At 43.5% G+C, this 20,870-nt stretch overlaps 1 protein-coding gene across 1 annotated transcript in view; it reads right to left on the reverse strand.

Annotated features, from left to right (window-relative positions):
• The window catches only part of LHFPL1 (LHFPL tetraspan subfamily member 1), a 40,475-nt gene extending 21,748 nt beyond the window's left edge, over positions 1-18,727 (reverse strand). The window contains exons 1-2 of the mRNA XM_004590203.2: positions 18,346-18,727; positions 6,020-6,118 (exon numbers count right to left, since the gene is read on the reverse strand). Of these exons, the coding sequence (XP_004590260.1) occupies positions 6,020-6,118; positions 18,346-18,727 (481 nt within the window). The remainder of the gene's footprint in view (positions 1-6,019; positions 6,119-18,345) is intronic.
• Positions 18,728-20,870: the final 2,143 nt, after the last annotated feature.

Here is a 20,870-nt window from a genome sequence, read left to right on the forward strand (position 1 = left end):
TTTTTTCTACAACCTCAATGCAAGGACAGGTAAGGCAGTTAAACGCCCACAGTGTGGCTGCTGCTAGAAATCGCCTGTTATGGGATTACAATAGTCATAGCTTAGAAGATACCTTGTCTCTATCAGGCATAAGACAAAACCACACTCCATCCATGTTTATGTTGTCACCAGTGGCTACCCACTATCACTGTTAGGATACACATTGTTTGTCTTCCAAACTTCTCTTTCATGGTACCTTCTGGAACAATAAACTGGAACAAAGGACAACTGAAGGGCTTTGGCTAGATAGACTCCACAGAAAGGCTGGAAGGCTCCTTTTCTCGAAACACACAGCACCTGTCACTGGGCATGTATGAAAGTCTAATTTTTCTATATATCTCTTTCTGATTCTAGGCCTTCCTTTGGTCTGCTACACAGGTTGAAAGCCTTTCCCTTCTTTTTGCTGACTACCCTGTTGGAGCAATATTGAGTGTTCAGAATTACTGTGGGCAAGTAAACATTCTAAAATAACTGTCTCATACCTCAGTTTCTGAAGTCATCTATATATACTTTCTAAGTATAAACTGGGTAAATGTAAATGAGATAATGTATATAGTAAGCACTCAGGGAAAGCCTTCCATTTGAAAACATATTAAAAGTCCCTAGACATGGTCTTTTTATGGGACCCTTCCTGGTGCCACTGTCAAGAGTTTTTTCTCTTTCACTCTCAATTTCTTTCTCTTTACTTTTGGCTAGTATTTTTAAATCTTTGTGGTTGTAAGCCCAAAACTCAGCAAAGTGGGAGAGCTATACCACAATAGAGTTGTAACATTTCTAAAAATTTGGCAAAAAGAAACATCTACAACTCAAGCTCTCTCCTCTCCCTCCATCCCTCTCAAATAAATATTAAAGAGATACAATTTATAATCTAATAATTCTACTCCTAGGAATTTGTCCTACATAAATACTACTAGACTGAGACATAAATAAGGTAATTTACTGAAATACATTTTGTAAAATCCAATGACTGGAGGCAACATAAATGTGCATAAATAATGGAATTGCTAAATTATTATTTAATCATTCAATAAATATTCAATGCCTACAGCTTAGTACTGCTCGAGAAAGTACTAGAGAGATAGAAATGGACAATATAAACATAAATCTCTGCGCTTATGAAAGATTAACTATCCCTTGAATGAAAAAGTATGGCATGCCTCAAATTTAGAAGAGAAAAAAAAAAAACATTAGTAACTCTCTGAGCGATATGAGTGAGTGAACAGCTTAAAGCATAGAACAAAATAGCCAGCAAGATAGGTAGATAGATCATATGATCCCAGTTGGAAACATACCTTTCATATTTATCAAAAATTCTGGAGAATATACAAGCTTCAGAAAGGAATTTGTCCTTGGGGCTTGGATGGATGGGACTCCCGGCAGCGTGGCAGCTGCTGGGGGCATCTGAACCAGGTCGGACTCGATGCTTGAGGCCCTAGCCCCAGCCACTGATGCCAAGCAATAGGTGAATTCAAGGCTTGTGGGTGGCCACAGCACCAATCAGCACCACGTTTTACCCGATGGCAGCCCGGTGACAAGCTCTGGGCTCTTGAGGGGGTGGAGTTACTGCCTAGGGACATCCATGGATAAGGTCATTGTATGGGTACATCAGGGCCATTGTACTTGCAGCTAAGCGAGGGAACTGAGACCTGGTAGTTCGGAGCAGAGAAACCGGAACATTTGTATGGGTCAGACCATACCAGCCCACATGGGACAAGCCCTACTCAGGCTTGTTAGCATGAAACTTTGCTGACCAACACACGCCAGTCCACGCAAAAGCTAGGGCTAAGGGGCCTGTCTAGCAGGGCTAGATCCCAGTACCAGAATGAATGTCAGAACAGGGTATGGGTCACATTAGGCAGGGCCATGACCCAACCAGCACGTGAGAGAACCAGGTCCAGGAGCAGATTCTGTGGGGGATATGTGGAAATACAAGTCCCACTGGTTAGCTCAAGAGTTGGGGTGATGATGGGCTGGCTGAACTAGGTGTGAACATGGAACCTGCCACACTCACCAGCACAGGGACCAAGAACAGTCTGGGCAGGTCCAAGCTGCAGCATCTGCATGTACATCCTAAAACAGGGTTTGGGGTGGCCCAGGCCACAATATTTACCAGTAAATACAAGGCCAAGATGGAGGGGCAGATTATGCCAGGCAATAGCCTAACACCTGTTGGCATACTGAGATCTGGGTCTGGGAGTGGGCCAAATGGGGGAACGTGGGAAACTTCCCCAGTAGGTCATAGTTTCCACTGGTGAACTATGGTCCAGGCCTGTGGGTCATGTAAGCTGGACAAGGTATCTCCAACTGCTGACAAATGTGTGGGTTGGTTTTTGAAGCGTGCAGACTGGGCAGGGCCAAGCAAACCTCAGCTAACAGGCAAGTGCTAAAATCAGGTTGGAGCATAGATCATGACAAGCTAGGCTGTCACACCTACTGGTTTGCACGGTCAAGGGATGGGAGCAGATTGAGCAGGGCCAGGCTGCAGCACCTGCTAGTGAGAGTTGAGACTGGGGTCAAGCCAGGTCAGGTCATGCTGCAGAATTCAAAGGCAAAGGCCAAGACAAGTGAGAGACTATGCCAAGTTGGGTCAGAACAACCACTGGCACATGCAAGATCTGTGGCTGGGAACAGGCCTGGTTGGGGAGTAAAGGGTATACCCTGGCTGGGTTGTGGTTCCCAGGGTGAGTGTGAAGGCCAGAGTCAGGGCTGCTATCTGGTCTGGACATGGCTGCAGTGTCCCTCAGCACAAGTGGGGACTGGATCTAGGCTGCGCCAGACTGGGCTAAACTCCAACACCCACTGGTGCTCATGAGAACCAGGGTAGGTATAGAACAGGCTAGGCTAGGTTTCTACCCCTGTGTGAGCAGTGGCTGGGTAACAACCAGGCTTGGCTGGGCTGTAACACCCAACAGTGAAAACCAGAATGGATGAAGGCCAGGAGGGGTAGACTAAGTAGCCTAAGTAGGGCTGGTTCATGGACCCACCGATGGGTGTGAGATCTGGCATTAGGAGAGGCTCTGATGGAGGAGTTTGGGCAACTCCTCTGGCAGAACATAGTCCCTGCAGGTGAGTGCAAGAACCACGGTATAGAGCAGCTTAGACCAGGCCAAGGAATGGTACCCAACGGCATAAATTTGGCGCAGATCAGGGGCGAACCAGGCTGGGCCAGTTCATATGACGCATTGGCAAATCCGAGCACCAGAATGGAGTATAGGTTGGGTCAGGTTGGGTCGCAACACAACCCAGTTCACATGAGGGCTGGTACTGGGGGTTGATTAGGCTAATCTAGGCTGTAGCTCCCACCAGGATGAGCTGGAATTGGGAGTGGGCTGGGCCTGGCCAGGCTACAGCATCCATTGGCAAATGCTGAGGTGAGGCTGGTCATGCTAGACTGGGTCGCAGCACCCAAACAGTGCCCGTGAAACCAAGGAATGGGGATAGCTGGTAGGAGGCTGTGAGGGGCTCCCCTGCTGGACCACCATACCCACTGGATAGTGTGAATTGGCATGGGGCAGACCAGGCTGGGCAGGGCTACAACACCTGTTGGCCTCATGTGAGCTGGAGTAGGGAAATGCCAGGCTGGGCAGACCGTTCCTTCTTGTGTGTGCATAAGTCAGAGTGGGTGTGGGTTGGTTGGGCTCTGCCGCAGCATCAGCTGGCAGATGCTGGCATGGCAGGGGGTGGCAAATTCTGTCAAGGTAAACTACAGAACAACCTGGAAAGTGCAAGATCTGGGAGTAGGAGTGGACCCAGTAGGGAAACAGTGGGCACCTCACTCTTGGGTTACCATTCTGACTGGTGGGCATGACAACCAGGACTGCGGCATGTGCGACTAGACAGAGTGGCACCCACCAGCACAAGTATGGGCTGGATAGTGGGGTTAGTTGGGTTGAACTAGGCTTCAATGCCCATTGACATGTATAAAAGCTGAATGGGATGTGAGACAGATTGGGCCAGTCTTTTATACATACTAGCAAGCACGAGAAAAACAGGGCAGGGGTGGGCCTGATGGGAGTTATTGTGGGTTGCTCCTACTAGGCAGCCTCTCCCACTGGCGTACATGAATGCCAAGTGTGTGACGGGCAGGATTGAGTTGAGCAGCAACATCCATCGGTTTGTGTAAAAGACAGGGCTGGAGGCAGAACTGACCCAGCAATTGCAACAATAAGCGTGTGCATAAACTGATTGGGGCGACAGACTATGTTGTGCCCTGTATTGATTGGCAGGCACACAAAAGAATCAGATCTGTGATCACCTCAGATGAAGTTTCTTTGGGGATACCCCCAACTGAATTGCTGGACTCAGAACCTCAATCATGGAGAGAATTGCAGGTTCTGTGATCTGATCGTGGAGTGCATGTGTCAGAGCTGGTCCTCCTCATTGGATTAGAGAGAGCAGTAGACAGCATATCCAGGTGGAGAACATGGCAGTACATTGGAGTCTGCAGTGGACACCTGGTACCATAACAGAAAATGGAGGACAGAGCAAATCAATCAACTACCCCAGTCAAGTGTTGGCACTGAATATCTGGGCAAATGGACTAAGTCAACCAGTGGATTCGGGAGATATTTCATCGTGCTTGGACTGGTGAAATTGGCAGTAATTCAGAACTGTTGAACTATTGAAATCTTTTGAGCAGGACCCTCAGAGCATGTCCCGCATCGGGGACCCTGGGGTGGTTTCAGGTGGCTGGACCCTGGGTGCAGAGGCATTTGGGAGGCTGGGTGTGACTTCTCTCCTTGTCTCCCCCCTTCCCCCAAATACAGGAAGGAAAAAAAGAGAATGTGGAAATGGTGATCTCACCCACCTTCCTGACCCTTATCACCATAATCAACTATGTAAAAATGATCAAAAAATAAAAATTGAAGAAAAAACGTCTGAAAAATAAAAAATAATCCTTTGGTGAATGGTGTGACACAGTGTGGAAAAATGATTGGCTTTGGATTTCAAATTTTACTATATGCACTGTTTTATTTTGTTACATATGAATTACTTCTGATTAAAAACAATACTATGAAGAGACTTTAAAATGTTCATGGAAAAATGGAACTAAAATGTAAGTTTATGGGACCCATGTTGGGGTACAGCAGGTTAAACTGCAGGTAGGATGCCCCCATCTCATTTCATATCACTGGTTCAAGTCCCTGCTGTTCCAAAATCTTTTCCAAGGAATTTCCCCTTGACTTTGTTGTGCCATGATAGACATGGGGAAGATTTTGAAATCTTCCAATGAAAGTCTAAGCCATTGTCAGTGAAAGCTGGCAATCCGAAGGTGATGGAGAGCTGTTCCAGTCTGTTAAACACATTCACAGAAGCTGGAATCTGTGCATAACTTTTTCATGGTGTACATTTTATATGAACGTTTTAAAGACCCTGTCTGTGCAAGGGTTTCAAAATTTTCTTGCACCCAAGTAAATTTACCTTCTAATTCCATTTGCCACAAACGTTCTGAAATTCAATTTAGTAGTTGTTGCCATTAGGAACAATTTCCAATATTTGACCTAAGTTCCTCATGGTGTGTATAAACTAAAATATCACTTGCTATATCCTCAGTACAAACTGATAAGAAATGCTCTCTCATTCTCTCTCTCTCTTCCTTCCTTCCTACTTTTCTTTCTCTCTCTCATTCTCTCTCTTTCTTTCTTTTCTTTAAATAGTGCCTAAATGGAACTACTAATAGCAACTGGGACTGATTCATAAGATGACAAATCTTTAGTCTCCATGTGTTTTAAATCCTCTGTAGATATGGCTGTCACAAAGTGGTCAAAGAAGTGCACAACCTTTGTGGAGAGATAATTGAAAGATTGGAAATTATGCCCCATCCTTGTGAGTTAGCATGGCCAGATGAGTGTGACCAAATCACCACTTTCCACAAGCTACCAGGGTGAAAGAGATATTCAAGTACCTCCATAAGATAAAGCACTTTGGAAAATAGGCATCCCCAAAAACCATCACTGCCACCTTGTGCAGGCCACCTTACCCAAGTGAAATTGATTGGAGACATTCCCGCATGTTTGCATTACCTCCGGGCTATTCCATCCCAAGGGGTATAATGCACAGCCGGAGCTTATCAGCAGTCCTAGAAAGAAAAGCATACACACAGGTAGAAAAAAACTATAGAACAAACATCACCCTAACATTGGCTCTGGGTTAATTAAACTCAAATGCTGTCTCCTCTACTCAAGGCTTATGCTTCCAGGTTGACCCTAAATGTCTATAATGCTGCCAACTTAACAGAATCTCTTTGCCATACTACAGGTGATGAGGTACCATAGACAGCATAGGGGATAACTCATGAAAAAAAGGCAACGCTGGAAATTAGGACAGATCAACATGTTTTTTAAAGCCAAAACTATTTCTAACAATGACTTGGAAGGCTAATTTGGCTTTTCTAATCTCTTCTACTTTTGGACTAACTCTGTTATTAAAGAATAACAATGTAGAGCCAACTACTGTTTCCTAAAACTGAGATTTCCTAAGTATCAAGCACATTGTTACTAGCTGAAAGTAGGCTTTGAGTGCTGTAACTCGCTGCTAACTGCCAAGCTTACATGAAGTACATAAATTGACTTGACTTCTCCTGGCCATCAGGGCATCACATTCTGTCTCTGAGAAAACTGCTCTAGCTCTATGCCAAGCAGATCCTGCTTTGTAACCTTCTTGGTACCTTCTGTGATGTGTATAGTCCTTAACCCCCTTTTGTTCAGGTCATTTAGTCACTTCAGAAAAACTGCTTGACTTGAGTGATAATTGTCCTCTTTCAAACACAAATAGAAACCCGCCTGCTTGCTGATGCTGCCTGCTAATGCCAATGGCTTGGATGACTCTGCCCTGCCTCTGGCCTTAACAAATTGGACCAAAGTTTGACATCTGACACAAAAACAATCAATTCATTGGCTGGCCCCAAGTAGGTAACACTGTAACCTGGCATGAAAAAATGAGTTAGGTCAGTTACTTGTTTCTGAAAAATTTTAATTAAAAAAAAATTAGGGGCCACTGTGCATTAAGTTGCTACCTGCAATGCTTGCATCCCAGATCAGAGCACTGGTTTGAGTCCTAGCTGTTCAGCTACCAATCCAGCTCCCTGCTAATATGCCTAGCAAAGCGGCAGAAGACGCCAAAATACATGGACTCCTGCCATCCTGGTGGGAGACCCGGATGAAACTCTAGAAGCCTGAACCCATCCCTGCCATTGCAGCCATTTGAGGAAGCAACCAGTGAATGGAAGATTTCTATCATCTATCATATGTCTCCCTATCAATCATCTACCTGTCATCTATCTATAATCATCAGCCTTCTATCATTTTTCTCTCTCCTTGCCTCTGCCTTATAAATTAAATAAGTCTAAAAAAAAAACCCATAAAGATACTGAGCTAGTTAGCAGTACAGTTACAACAAAACACTGACAGGTAGAGTCAATTCTGTGTCAAGCTGAAATCAGGTTCAATTTAAAATTGCTAGTCAGAGTGGGCACTCTGTGTAGTGGCTAAGACATTGTTTGGGACACTTCTATCCCAGGTCGGAGCTCCTGCATTCAAGACTTGGAACCACTCTCAATGTCAGCTTCTTGCTAACACAGACTCTAGGTGGCAGCAAATGATGACTCAAGTTGTTTGGTCACCGCCCCACTCATGTGAGAGAGTCAGATGTAGTTCCTAGCTTCTGGATTCAGCCTGATCAAGTCCTGGCTGTGGCAAGTATTTGGGGAGTGAAGACAGAGATGAAATCTCTCACACACACATACATACATACTTCTCTCTCTCTCTCACACACACACACACACATCTTTCTTTCCCTGTCTGTATAGCTTTCAAATAAACAGAAGGAAAGCAAATAAATAGAAATGTTTGAAATGAATTTATGAGTGGATAACAATTCTCAGAAGGCTGTACAAATGGATTGATAGAGGGAGAGAACAAAGAGGAGCATGTGACACAGACATGCTATGACGAAACCTCCACACTTTCCCTGAAAGAGCTAAGGATAAGAGGAGCCAGTCCTTCCAGATGACTTCCCAAGCCCACTTTCTTTCTATTATAATAAACTCCCTTTTGAGAATCTGCTATTTGAAAGCAGAAGAAATCTAGTTATCAAAACACTATGGATACCGGGGTGCCACGCCAAAGGTTATGGGATGTGGCTAAAGAAAGTGACCAAGAACTGGCACAGAGCAGGAGCTTGGTCAGCGACGAGTGAATGGCATGTTTATAGTCTCTGGAGCTCTAGGGCTAAACTGGACAGGCAGGCTGCCCCAGGACTGCAGGCTTTCCCTTCACTTCGCATTTCTCGTCAAGGAAGAGTCCATGCAGACTCTTAGAAGTTAATAAGGTCACTTTGCCTTCAGATGAATCATAGAGGAAGATTTCAAAGGAGTCTTTAGGCTTGTCTGACACATGACATCCCTGCTTTTCTCAATAGTCAATGAGGCCACAGGACAAGAGAAGGGCACTAATAGAAAGAAGGGTTTAAATAGGAGAATAGAAAAAGGTTTTTAGAAACTAAAAGAGTGACCAATTAAGGCTAGAAATTCCTTTCAGTGGAATGCTTAACATTCAAAGGCATCCTTATCTGTCTCATGATCTTAATGGAAATGAAATTATTCAAAGACTTTTCTAGGCTGTGGAATTTATGTGGTGGCCATAGAACAATATGTGCTCGTATTTTCCTCCCAAGCTGGAATCCTGTGATATGACAAGTTAGCACAGAGGATGCTTAATAATTCAGGACAAAATGAAATGAAACAGCCTTCTTCTGTGGCCACTATTTACCCTTTGAATGAAGAGTTCATGAAAACAGATTTTAACCCCACAGATGAGGAAGAAAAGAGCACACATTTACAAAAGCACACCAGCGTTACATTCCAACCATTACATAAGCTTCCCCTTGACTGGCATGAACTCTGACCCCTCCAGCTGGAGCCAGTGCTGGCCAAGTGATTTTCATGGCACAGCAGAGAAAACCTTTCCCCTTTGTTTTCAATCCCCCTGTTCCTAGACTTTGCTGTGCAGAAGAACTCAAGGCAGGAAGCCATTCCTTGCCTTGGCCAATCAGCAGGCTAAGTAATATGTTACTCCTATCTGTTCCCAGGGCAGCCTGTACTCGCAGTGTGACTCAAATGGTCTGTCATATATCTATCTTTACAACAGTTCACCATCTGCTCCTGCCACTAGAAGCTGTGTTGTTGGAAGGCAAGGGCTATCTGTATCTTCTGCTCCATATGTTTGGTAGCTAGAACAAAAAGAAGAACTCGATAAACATGTCTGCTTCAGAACACACTATGCCCATACAGAGAACATCGTTTGCCCACACAGCCCAAGAAGAAAGGTTTCTGAAAGGACTTCCTTGGCAGGCTTAGGAGATCATCCTAGACACCTGATACAGTCACAGAGCCTTAGGGAGGAAAAGGCCTTTGGAGCTTACATATTCTGATCCTTCCCTGTTACAGAATTGGATGCTGAAACCCAGGAGCAAAAGTGATTTGCCCAAGGTCACATAGTCAACCACTGGACTCTTTCTCACTGATCACACAAATCACTGACCCTTAGATTCTATGCTATTCGAGATCCAAGTGTCCAGGGAGGATTGCTTAATGGCAACAATCTTTCTAACAGGCACTTGGAATTTTGCGAGTATTAGATCTGGAAGAGACGGCACATACGTAATGGATGGAGAGGACAGGTGCTGTTGTCAGTCTAGACCCAAGTTCAAATTCCAACTGAGCTCTGGAGGCTGTGTGACTTTGGGTAGGTTACTTAATCTCTCTGTGCCTCAGACACTTGATCTTCAAAAGGGAAACCAAAGGGTGCTGGATCATACAGAACATGCTCCCTCCAAAAAAAGATTTACTAATATTAAGCTGTGCTACCTTTACTTACACCTCCCCTCTCAGGTTGCAGCTAGATTCTCCATGTTAATTTCTTCTTTATTTCTTTGTCTGGGGAGGGGAGGGTAGGAATATTTAGAAAGTCAGCAGGTGCATAGAGTTTGACCCAAAAGCTCCCTGGTTAGAGCTGTTATCTTGCAACTATGCAGGGGCACCTGGCCAGAGACCAGCAAACTTTGGGAGGTGTCATGGGTTCTGCTTCTCTCCCTCAGCCCTGCTATGAGACAGGTGAGCATATTAGCCTGTAAACATACTTCACAGAGATGTTTGTCTTGTAATTCCATTATGCTTGATCATAGCCAGAGAAATATGCCTTTAGGAACACATTAATAATAAAAAATGAAGACATAGGCAATTTATTCTCAATTATGTTTGTTCCCATCAATTGTTCTCATCACCCTGGGCTTGTGAAGATACACTTCAAATAGCAACAGAGAAATCATGTCTTAAGGTCAGATCCTTAAAAGTGTGGGTTTTGGAGTTTCAGCTACAGGTATTTGATGTGATAAATACAGCCCAGAAATATGCTTCTTAAGACCTATTTATTTATTTGTTTATTTGAATATTGGAGGCATAGAAAAAGAGAGGGAGGAGAGAGAAGGAAAGAGATTTTTTTAAATCTACTGGTTCACACCCAAAATGTCCACAATAGCCAATCTCAGGTTGACATCAGGAGCTAGGAAACTCCACCTAGATCTCCCAGGTGAGTGGCAGGGGCTAAAGGACTTGAGCCATCTTCTGCTGCCTCCTGGGGTTTGCATTAGTAGGAAGCATCCCAAACAGCTGCTGGATCTAACATACCACATACCCACCCCACGCCTCTGCTAATTTCATTTTTCCGTAAGCTCTTCAAAGTGCTCTCATGTCAGCCATACCCTGGTTCATGTTTCTACCATGTGCCACTGCTAACTCCTAGGTTTACTGACCTCCACCCACATATGCCCTTTGGGGAAGTGTTCACCAACTGTATATGATCAGGAGAGTGCTTTGCTAGTCTCACCTGCCTCCGAGCAGGGACAGAAAACTCTTAATCCTCTGCTACAATGTGCAAATGTCCAATGGGCTGCCATTTTGTTTCCCTTCCTCAACTGACTCCCTCTATAATAATTCCTATGCAAAAAAAAAAAGGTGCCAATTGTTCTCTCCTACCCTGTTTGATATGGTTTTAATTTGCTGTGCTAACCAAACAGAGATCTGATGCTACTTAGTTTTAGCACTTGTAGCAACTTCGACATCAAAATAAATTCTGTGGTGTTAAAATTTCATATAGAACTTAAAGCCCTTACCGCAGCTGCTTTCCTATGCTCCCTATAACTATTTCCCTCTATACCAACAGCTCTCTAACATTCTCTTGACCACACATATTCAGTTCACTAGGTACCCAAGTGATGTGTGTAGGCAATCACCCACTCAGGGGTGTTATCAACCTGCTTGCTGTCCCCCATTCACAAGTGCACCTGCTGAATGAGCAGACATCTTGTTAAATACCCTACGCCCATCTGCAAGTTCCCTGTCTTTGCATGGCTGCAATCCTCCTTTGCAAAATATTTATTTAGTTTATTTGAATTTATGTCAATGAGCAGTAGCCTAGTCTGGGATAAATTGTTATTAATTTGTTTAGTTGATTGTTCTTACAGCAACTTCAACTCAAACATATCTCAGCAGAAAAATCTGTAAGCCTGTCCAACAATATTTCAGCTTTCCTTTCCTAAGGAACTCACATACCCCGTTCATTAATCCACACATTTTCTCAGAATTAGGGGATAGTTTGCATCTACAACAGATGTCAAAAGTAGGTTGATGGAAGCTCAAGATAGAGACTGCACTCAATCTGGTCTTTGAAGGATGGATAGATATTTCCAGACAGAAAAGAAAGAAAAGGGAATTCCAGAAAGAAAACCATTGTGAAGAAAAGTGAAAACAGTTTCTCAAAGTCTGATATGTACTAGTTTTGTGCTGGGAAATGCAAATAACAAATCCAAGGTGGCAGTTACCTTTACAGTGGGGATAAGGGAGTGTAATCAGCATATGCGGAGGGATTCAGCGGAATTGGTAACATTCTGTTGTTAGGCTGCATGCATGGTGCATACAACTGAAGGATTCCATAATACATTTTCAAAAATAAGTCAGCCTGTGCAGATTAGCAGGCCTCAGGTCTGACTCCTTAGCACTGGGGATTCTGTGTTAACAGCAACCCAGGCAATTCTTCTGTTAATGGGCTGTGGATCATTCTGGAAAACATTATGTTATGTTGTTGTTTCTTATAAAAGAAAATCAAAAAAGAGCAAGTTATAAAGGTTTTGTAAGATTCAGAAGCCAGAAACCCCTCAGCCATACCAGTTTGCTCCCTGAATCTTTGTTAAGAGGTTAATTTCCTTAAAGGCCATTTTAATTTTTTAGGGAGATTTTATTTAAAATTTTATTTGTTTGTTTAGGAAGGAGAAAAATCTTTTCCCATCTGTTTGTCACTCCTCAAATGGCTGTAACAGACCAGGGCTCCATCTGGGTGTCCAACCTGTGTGGCAGTGGCCAAGTACCTTGGCCATCCTCCACTGCTTTGTCAGACACATTAGCAATGAGCTGGGTTGGAATTGAAGCAACTAGGACTCAAACTGGCACTCTGATTTGGGATGCCAGCATTACAGGTGGTGGCTTAATCCACTATGCCACAACGCCATCTCCTAAATGCTATTTTTTATAATCGTTACTCAGCCTGGTTAGGAAAAATGACATGATTTCTGGTAAAACTTTGGAGGACTTTTCAGGAGATGCATGTGGTTGTTTTAATCAACACATAATTAACACGTACAAAGTTACAGTTAAACAAAGGGAGTAAGTTTTCTGGTGTTGTCTCGCAGAGTGAGATGACTGTACTTAACAATAATGCATTGTCTATTTGAAAATAGCTGGATTTTTCATGTTCTTACCACAAAGAAATGATAAACGTTTAAAGTGATGGGTATGTCAATTGCTGCGATTTACTTATAAGACACTGCATTTATGGATGGAAAGATAATGGTTTTGTCCTTGAACCAAGTTCTTAGCGATCTGTCTCCAGTGGCAACCACAGTTCTACCAGCAGCTTACGTGGAGGGCACATGGGCCTTTCATGTCTGGGTGTGTTGAATTCAACCACTGGGGGAAAAACAAATGTCCAAAATGGTGGTGCCTTTTTGGGTTGGGGAACATGAACATAACATGCATATCAGAGTCACTAGTGATAAAAAAGCAAAACAAGACAAAAGGGCTGCTTTCTACCTGTGGCTGCTCATGTAAAAATACAAAAGGTGATTGGGGCGTTGGTGGGGGGGGGGTTCACCTTGTTTTAAACACTGCAGGTGATTTTGATACATTTGCTGCTCTAGCATGATTCTTGGCCTCCCTCGAGTAACCCGATCCAGGATCTTACATTTTTTTCCCCTGCCAAAAAGTTCCTTATATTTACTTCTCACCTATTTCTTCTCTGTTTAGCTCTCACTGAAGATGAGGATTATTCACAAGTATCTTGCACATGTATACACAAGGGAATGTAAATAATGGCCATGTTCTCAGGGCCCAGGGGCCAGCTGTTTGGAAACCTCAGCATCCCCAGGGTTGAAATAATCTCCTGACCAGATGTTTCCTCACCGGTTGGAGCAGGGCACTAGGTCCCAGTGGAAGGCTCCCTAGACCAGAGGCTTGTCCAGCTGGATCAGCTGCAGGTGGAGCAAATGGGCCCCGAGAGTCCCATCAGGTCACCTTGCTGAGTATGACTCAGGCCAACAGCTCTTTATTTCTTCCTGTCTCTCCCACTTCCCACCACTCATCTCTGTGGGCAGCCGCCAGACCAGCAAACAAGCTCAGGCCAGGGGAGGAGGTGGTTCTTAATGGATACTCCATCTCTTCAGTGGTTTGGGGTCTGGCAGAGATAATCCAGACCTGAAACAAATTGGCTCCTCCCCTGATGTATTTCGCTTAATGCACTGGCTGCCGAGAAGCAGCCAGGCCTGGAGCAGTAAAATCAATTCCCCTCAGCTGAAAAACAGGCTTATACTTAACCCCCACAGCTCTTTGTTTTGCCTCTTTCATCCAAAGAGTTTGAAATATCCAGGCTTGGTTCTCTGCCACAGGCAAAGCCTATCTCTGAGGATCAGCCCCAAGATCTCCAAGCATCCGTTGGTTATGAGCATTGCCAAGGGGAATCCTAGGAAATGTGGTGTTTGCAAGAAATCTTCACCCTTCCTTTAGAGCTGATAGAACCTTGGCAGCCAGCAGTCTCTAAGAGGGAGAAATGTGAGGCTCTTGGTTGTGTGCTGTCACAGTGGAGAAACACTCATGGCCCAGCCATCTCTCCCAGTGTGTTTCTCTTGCCCAAGGATAAACATGGTAGCACACCCTGGGTCTGGAACTTTTCTATCATTACTGTCCAAAGGCTCTTAATTCTTGAATTCTATTTTTATTAAAATATTTTATTAGCAGTAACTATACATATTTATGGGTGCAGTGTAATATTTCTTTTTTCTTTGTGCTTCTAGAAACATTTTAAAGATTTAAGGTTTAAGTGTTTTAACATTTTTCCATTCAATGCAAATGTATATACCATATACATACACATATATGCTATTTTTTCCTTCAGAACAAGTGTATTAACATTATAAAAATGTGGGATTCACAATTATCATGAAGTGAGGGGAAAAGGGTGGCATACGGTCAGGTAGATGACATGAATCCGTGAGGAAAGTATTTATGACTATCTATATATCAAATAATGTGACATCCACACAATTTTTATACTCTTTACATATTAACTTCCATATGTAAGTGAAAGCATGATATTTATCTTTTCATATCTGGCTTATTTCATTTAGCATAATGATATCTACTTCTATCCATTATGTTGCAAATGTCAAGATTTCATTCTTATTTTATAGCCAAATGCTACTCCATCAGGTGTAACACCACATTTTCTTCCCAGGAATCACTTGACAGATATCTGGGTTGATTCTGTATCTCTGCCATTGTGAATTGAGTTGCTATAAACATGTGAGTACAGGTATCTCTATTAAATGCTGACTTCACTTCCTTTGGATATATTCCCAGAAGTAGGACATTTATCCTTTGGGTTTGTGTGTGTGTGTGTGTGTGTTTTAATGAATCTCCATACCGTTTTCTATAATGGCTATGCTAATTTGCATTTTCATCAACAGTGTATAAGAGTGCCCTTTCTTCCACATCCTTGTTAGCATTTGTTATTTTTTGATTTTTGGATAATAGCCATTCTAACTGGAGTGAGATAATATCTCATTATGGTTTTATTTGCATTTCTGTTAGAGCTTGTGACCCTGAACATATTTTTCATGCATCTATTAGTCATTTGTATTTATTCCTTAAAAATATCTGTTCACATCCTTTCATAATTTCTTTTAGATTTATGAAAAGAGAGAAGGAGAGAGAGAGAGACCTTCCATCCAGTGGTGCACGACTCAAATGGCAACAATGACCTTGGTTAGTCCAGGACAAAACTAGGAGCCATGAACTTCATCCAGGCCTTCTGCATGGCTGGCAAGGGCCCAGGAACTTGAAACATCCTCAGTTGCTTTCCCAGGAGCATTAGCAGGGCACTGGATTGGAAGCAGAGCAACCAGTGCTCAACGAGGTGCTCTGATATGGGATGCCAGCATAACTGGTGGCAGCTTAGCTCGCTGTACCATAACACCACCCCCTTTTCTTTACAGGATTGGTTAGCTGTTGCTGAATTTCCTGAGCTACTTACGTGTTCTTGAACTTTAAAGACTCCTGAGTAAACATGAATACTGTAACTGTGGTCCTATGACCAAAACACATTGGCAGAATTATGTGATACAAAAATGGTATTGCAGTTTGACTTCCTTTTTATGACACCAACCACTCAGTGACAGTTCTGTTCCACTCACTCTATCAGTGTTCAAATCTCCAAATATCTTTCTACATCCCTTCTCAATGATTTTCTGTAAGTACCGTGACTTAGGAGATGATGCCACCTAAAGAGCATCACACAGAAACTAAGAGACTTTTGTCAATGTCAGTAAAGCCCCAGAGGGGATGTTAGGTAGTATTGAAGGTCACTGTTAAGGCGTGGAGTCTGATGGAGACTGTTGCTACAGACCTGATTTCTGCCAGTTAACCTCTCTTCATTTTGCGCTGGGAACTCAGAAATACAAGTGAGGTTAAGTTTTCATTCTCTTATGAGAAGAGAAAAAAACTCAGGATGCAAATAGGTCTGGCATTGAGGTTTGAAAATAAAAGGTAAGGATGTAAACTAACCTAGGACTTATCTCTTCAACTTATCCCAGCTTATATTAGATATTACCCTAATCATACATTCACTCTTTCTACACTTACTGAGCACTTGCTCTGTGCAGGCACTGCGCTAGGCTCTGGGGACCCTATCTCCTGCCAGCCAAGTGTCATTTTGTGCAATGATGTGCCTGTAGAAGTGCTGAATTTACTGTAGCATACTCACAGATGCAGGTTAAAAGTTAGCCTAAGACCCACTGGTGATTGCCACACAGCTCCATGAGGGAGATAAAATCATTGAATTTGGTCCCATGTTTCTAAAATGGAAATGAGAAGTTACCTAATTTTACTCTTCAATGTGATCAAAAAGCTATCCATTGCTAAAGAGTAGGAAAATTCAGAGATGAGGGAAGCTGTGATGGTAACTCAGATTTTAAAATTTTACTGTGTGAAGAAGAACCAGAAAGCATAACTTTAACTGGCACAACCAAAAGAATCTGGTAATTTTAATAAGCAGTCTGAGAAACCATGATACTTTAGCTCAGGATTTCTGCAACATGCCACTATTGATAGTTTGGACATCCTTGCTGGAATCAGGTGCATTGTAGGATGTTTAGTAGCATTACTTGCCTATACCCACTGGATGTCAGTAGCACTCTCCGTAACCAGTGATAACCAACAATGTCTCCAGACTTTGCCAAGTGTCCTCTGGGGGAGAGACTGAAAATCAGCCCCCACTGAGAAGTGCTACCTAAGCTCATCACTGATGTCTCACCCCAAGACCTCCTCAATGAAGTAGTTGCAAAGAAAAAATCAGATTTGGGCTACATTGCCAGGGGACAAATCCAAGGGAAATGAAGCATGGAGAAATCACACTGCCACAAAGCAACTCAGTGAAAGAACAATAAGTGGAATCTAAGTTTCTTGGCTCTAGTCGCCCACACTGTGCCGCGAATGGACGATAGCCAGTTGTATAATGATTCTAAAACCTGTGAGTAACAACCATTTTCAGCAATGGGTTCTACCTGTACTTTTTCTGACTGCCCCATCCAGGTATACAAAAGAGCTGAAACATTCATATACATATTTTTCCCTCTGTCTCAAATTGTTTTTTTTTTTTAACTTCCCACTTCAAAATAAACTCCCATTGCCTTTCTGAGTTTGCCATTTTTGTCTTTGGTTCATTTCTTGCCGCTCCATAACACTGCCAACATCCCAGTATCTCTTCAGGAAAGTTAGGGGGAACCTGAATGGAGGAAGTGACAGGTAAGTTGGATTAGGGCCTTCAGAAATCAGGGTGAACTGTTCTTTACCACCAAGTAGGGCTAGCCTTAAGTGTAACCCAAACAAGCTGTCCCCAACATTCTGTCTGATATCTAGCATTTCATTGTTAGAGATGTATTTAGTTGGTAAGGACTGTGAGCAGTCAGTACTCGTGTGCATGTGTTTAGGAGATCGCTGTTATCTGAGATAACCAACAGAAACCAAAACTCTTAAATTGGGGCAGCAATATGATTGTATGTGTTGCTCTCCCTGGAAATGCAGATCTGAACAATATGATTAAGTGAAAATCCTGAAGTCAGAGAAAGATGATGAAAATAGAGGCTAAGCAACAGCTATCAACTCTAGGGGCTGGTGCTGGTGCTGTTGCTCAACAGGCTAATCCTCTACCTTCAAGCACCAGCATTCCATATGGGTGCCAGTTTGTGTCCCAGCTGCTCCACTTCTGATCCAGTTCCATGCTTATGGTCTGGGAAGGCAGTAGAAAGTGGCCCAAATCCTTGGGACCCTGCATGCTCATAAGAGACCTAGAAGAAGCTCTTCCCTTCAGATTGGCTTAACTTCAGCAGTTGTAGCCATTTGTGGAGTAAACCAGTGGCTGGAAGATGTTTCCCTCTCTGTGACTCTTTGTGTAAATATGACTTTACAATACAAATAAACCTTAAAAGGGGGAGATACAAACTCTACTTGCTTTCCAAATTTCCATAAATAAAACAGTAATGCAGATGGGGAAGTCCTACACTACCTATTACAAAGGGGTCCCCACGCATAGCTTTAGAGGTAGACAAACTAGAGAAGATGAGAATGATTTCTCCACAAAGACACACTCTGCCTTCTCCGTACCTCAAATTCCCCAAGCCTTCCCAGTCTCAGGGACACAGTCTTACCTCCCACAAACTGTGCTGCTCCCATGCAACGACCCATCATTCTGGAGATGAGTTCCTCCATGCAGCAACCCAGGACAGCAGCCAGTGCCACCAGGAGTAGCAGAGCACAGCCGGCACCTGTTACCACTGTGCACATCTGCCAGGCCAGGCTTGGGATGGCACTGAAGCTGGCATAACGCCCACACTCTTCCACCATGATCAGACTGTGCCCTTCTCCCCGCACAGGGTAGTTGCATCTCCGGAATGTGCTGAAAGACACTTGCTTCCCCAGCTGAGAGCCAAAGAGCCAGTAAGGCAGGAAGTAACTGGTAGAACTGACCACAGCAGTCACAAGAGACAGGAAGGCCCAGAGGGTCCCCACCAGGGTCAGGCTGCTCCTCATGTTCTCAGCTTTCTCTGGAGGAATGGGGATCCAAATGGGGTCACGGCACCAAATGCAGAAAGTTACCATGTAGGCTCCACCAGTCTATTCCCTCCTCATTGGCCAATCCTGGGATTCATTGATGTGCCAGTTCGTTCTTGCTTCCAGAGAAGATTATTTGGATCCCTGGGGAACTCTGCATTCCAGTATTTTCCCCATATTCCCTTCCTTCTGCCCAATTCAGAGTTTTGTGGTATCTAGGCTGCAAGAAAAGAACCACAGAACTGAATTACTTACTGTTATAATAGTGCAAATGCAGCCTGATCAAACACACCGTAACTCTTGACATGCAACATAGAACATGTAGCAGAAAGGGAGAGAACAAGGGTGCAAGGGCCCTCGTGCTGCCAGCTGAATGACCTTGTTGGCCTGCAGGCCAGGAAGCAGGTGATGTGTCAGTGGGTCACGAATAAAGTTGTTTCCAGAGAGTGAAGAATGAAGGAAGAAAGTTCGCAGGCCTGCCAGTAACTATGAGAGAACTTCCAAAATATTCATAGAAAAAATGGAATTAAAATTTTATTTTGATGCAATCAATGTAAAATCTATGCACAGGTTGTTTTTCTCCTCATAAAACATACTTTCTGTGAACTTTTTGAAGACCTCTTGTTTAAAGAGTCAAAGAAGAACAGAACATTCCATGGAGTTACATAATGTTCCCATTTGACTTAGGCAGAATATGTGCTCATGCAAGCTTTGCGCTGGAACATAGCAGCCAAATTGAAATGGGTGGGATGAAAGATGGGCAGCCCAGTTCTATCATACCCTATAACTATTATTGAGAGAGCTCGGTTCATTTATTTTTTCCACCATCAACCTGGAAGGCAACTTTCCAACTATTGGGATTTAACTCTAGATTAGCTGCTAAGAAAAATGGTCATGGCCTTTGCAGAATCCAGTCAAGAAAGCTTTTCATCTCCCTGAAATACATCAGGATCAGGGACTTGGTGCCTTGCAGCAGGAACATACAGCTGTAAAGACTTGTCAAAGTTCCTTTTCAAAAAATAATCTCCAAGCACTGAAAGTCTTTCCAGATCTAGTCTCTTCGGCCCAGCTCATAAATGGCTTTCACAGACCCTTCTGTCAAAAATCAATCAACCACTTCCCTCCTGACTCCATTAATCTGCCATTGCTTTCTGGCGTGCCTCTCCATTCAGGCAGCTAGAGACCACACTGCAGCTTGATGACAGAACTGTGAATATCTCCAGCAGACAGATGGTGGAGTACATTTTGGAAACTTCTCCATGATTCATCACCATCATTTATGTTATAGGTGGTGGCTTCAGGGAGGGATGCGGTAACTGGTTATTTGGGGTCTCCATATTGCCAATTTGGGACATTGACAGTAGGCAAGCTCCAGACATACTCAGGGTCTCAGCATCCCAATGACTTCACAGTTATCATCAAATCATGCCTGGCACAGATTAGGCACTGCAATCTATGCTTTTTTTTTTTTTTTGATGAAATTTTTTCATAGAATCATCCAATTTCCAGACTGGAAGGAACCTTAATGAATCATCTAATGTAGCCTACTTCTTTTACAAATAGCAGTTTGCTTCAGTAAAAGTGGCAGTGATTTCCCCCGAGCTCCAATTCTAAGTTAGCAAGCAAGCAGCAACACTGGGGCCAGAAACCCGATCTGCAGCTTCCTAAAGCAGTACTCTTCTAACCACACAATGCTAACAACCCCCACTCTCCCCACCCATCACTTCACAGATGGGAATATGAAGAGGAAATGATTTACCCAAGAGTAAAACGCTAGTGAGATACAATGGCCAGACCAGAGCACAGTTATTTGATTCTTAGTATAATGCTCTTTTTTCACTCCACCACAATTCCCCCCTCTTGGTCCATATGTATTTTTGTGCTTTGTGCTTTGGGCAGGAAGGGAGTGGAGACTGTAAATTGCAGGTGCTTACTTTGGAATGTTAGGGTTTGGGAAGAAAGTGCCCTGAGCTGGGCCCCTGGGATTGAGGCTTTGTGCCTGAGAGTGGGGAAAATGAGAGAAAAATGTGATGAGGGACTGAAGGGGGGAGGAGGGATGAGAGGAGGGGAGATGGAATGAGTTTTGAGTGATGGCTGTTAGAAAGCAGGTATGCTTGGCCAC

Source organism: Ochotona princeps, chromosome X (genome assembly GCF_030435755.1).
Source record: "Ochotona princeps isolate mOchPri1 chromosome X, mOchPri1.hap1, whole genome shotgun sequence".
In the NCBI taxonomy this organism is placed as follows: Eukaryota; Metazoa; Chordata; class Mammalia; order Lagomorpha; family Ochotonidae; genus Ochotona; species Ochotona princeps.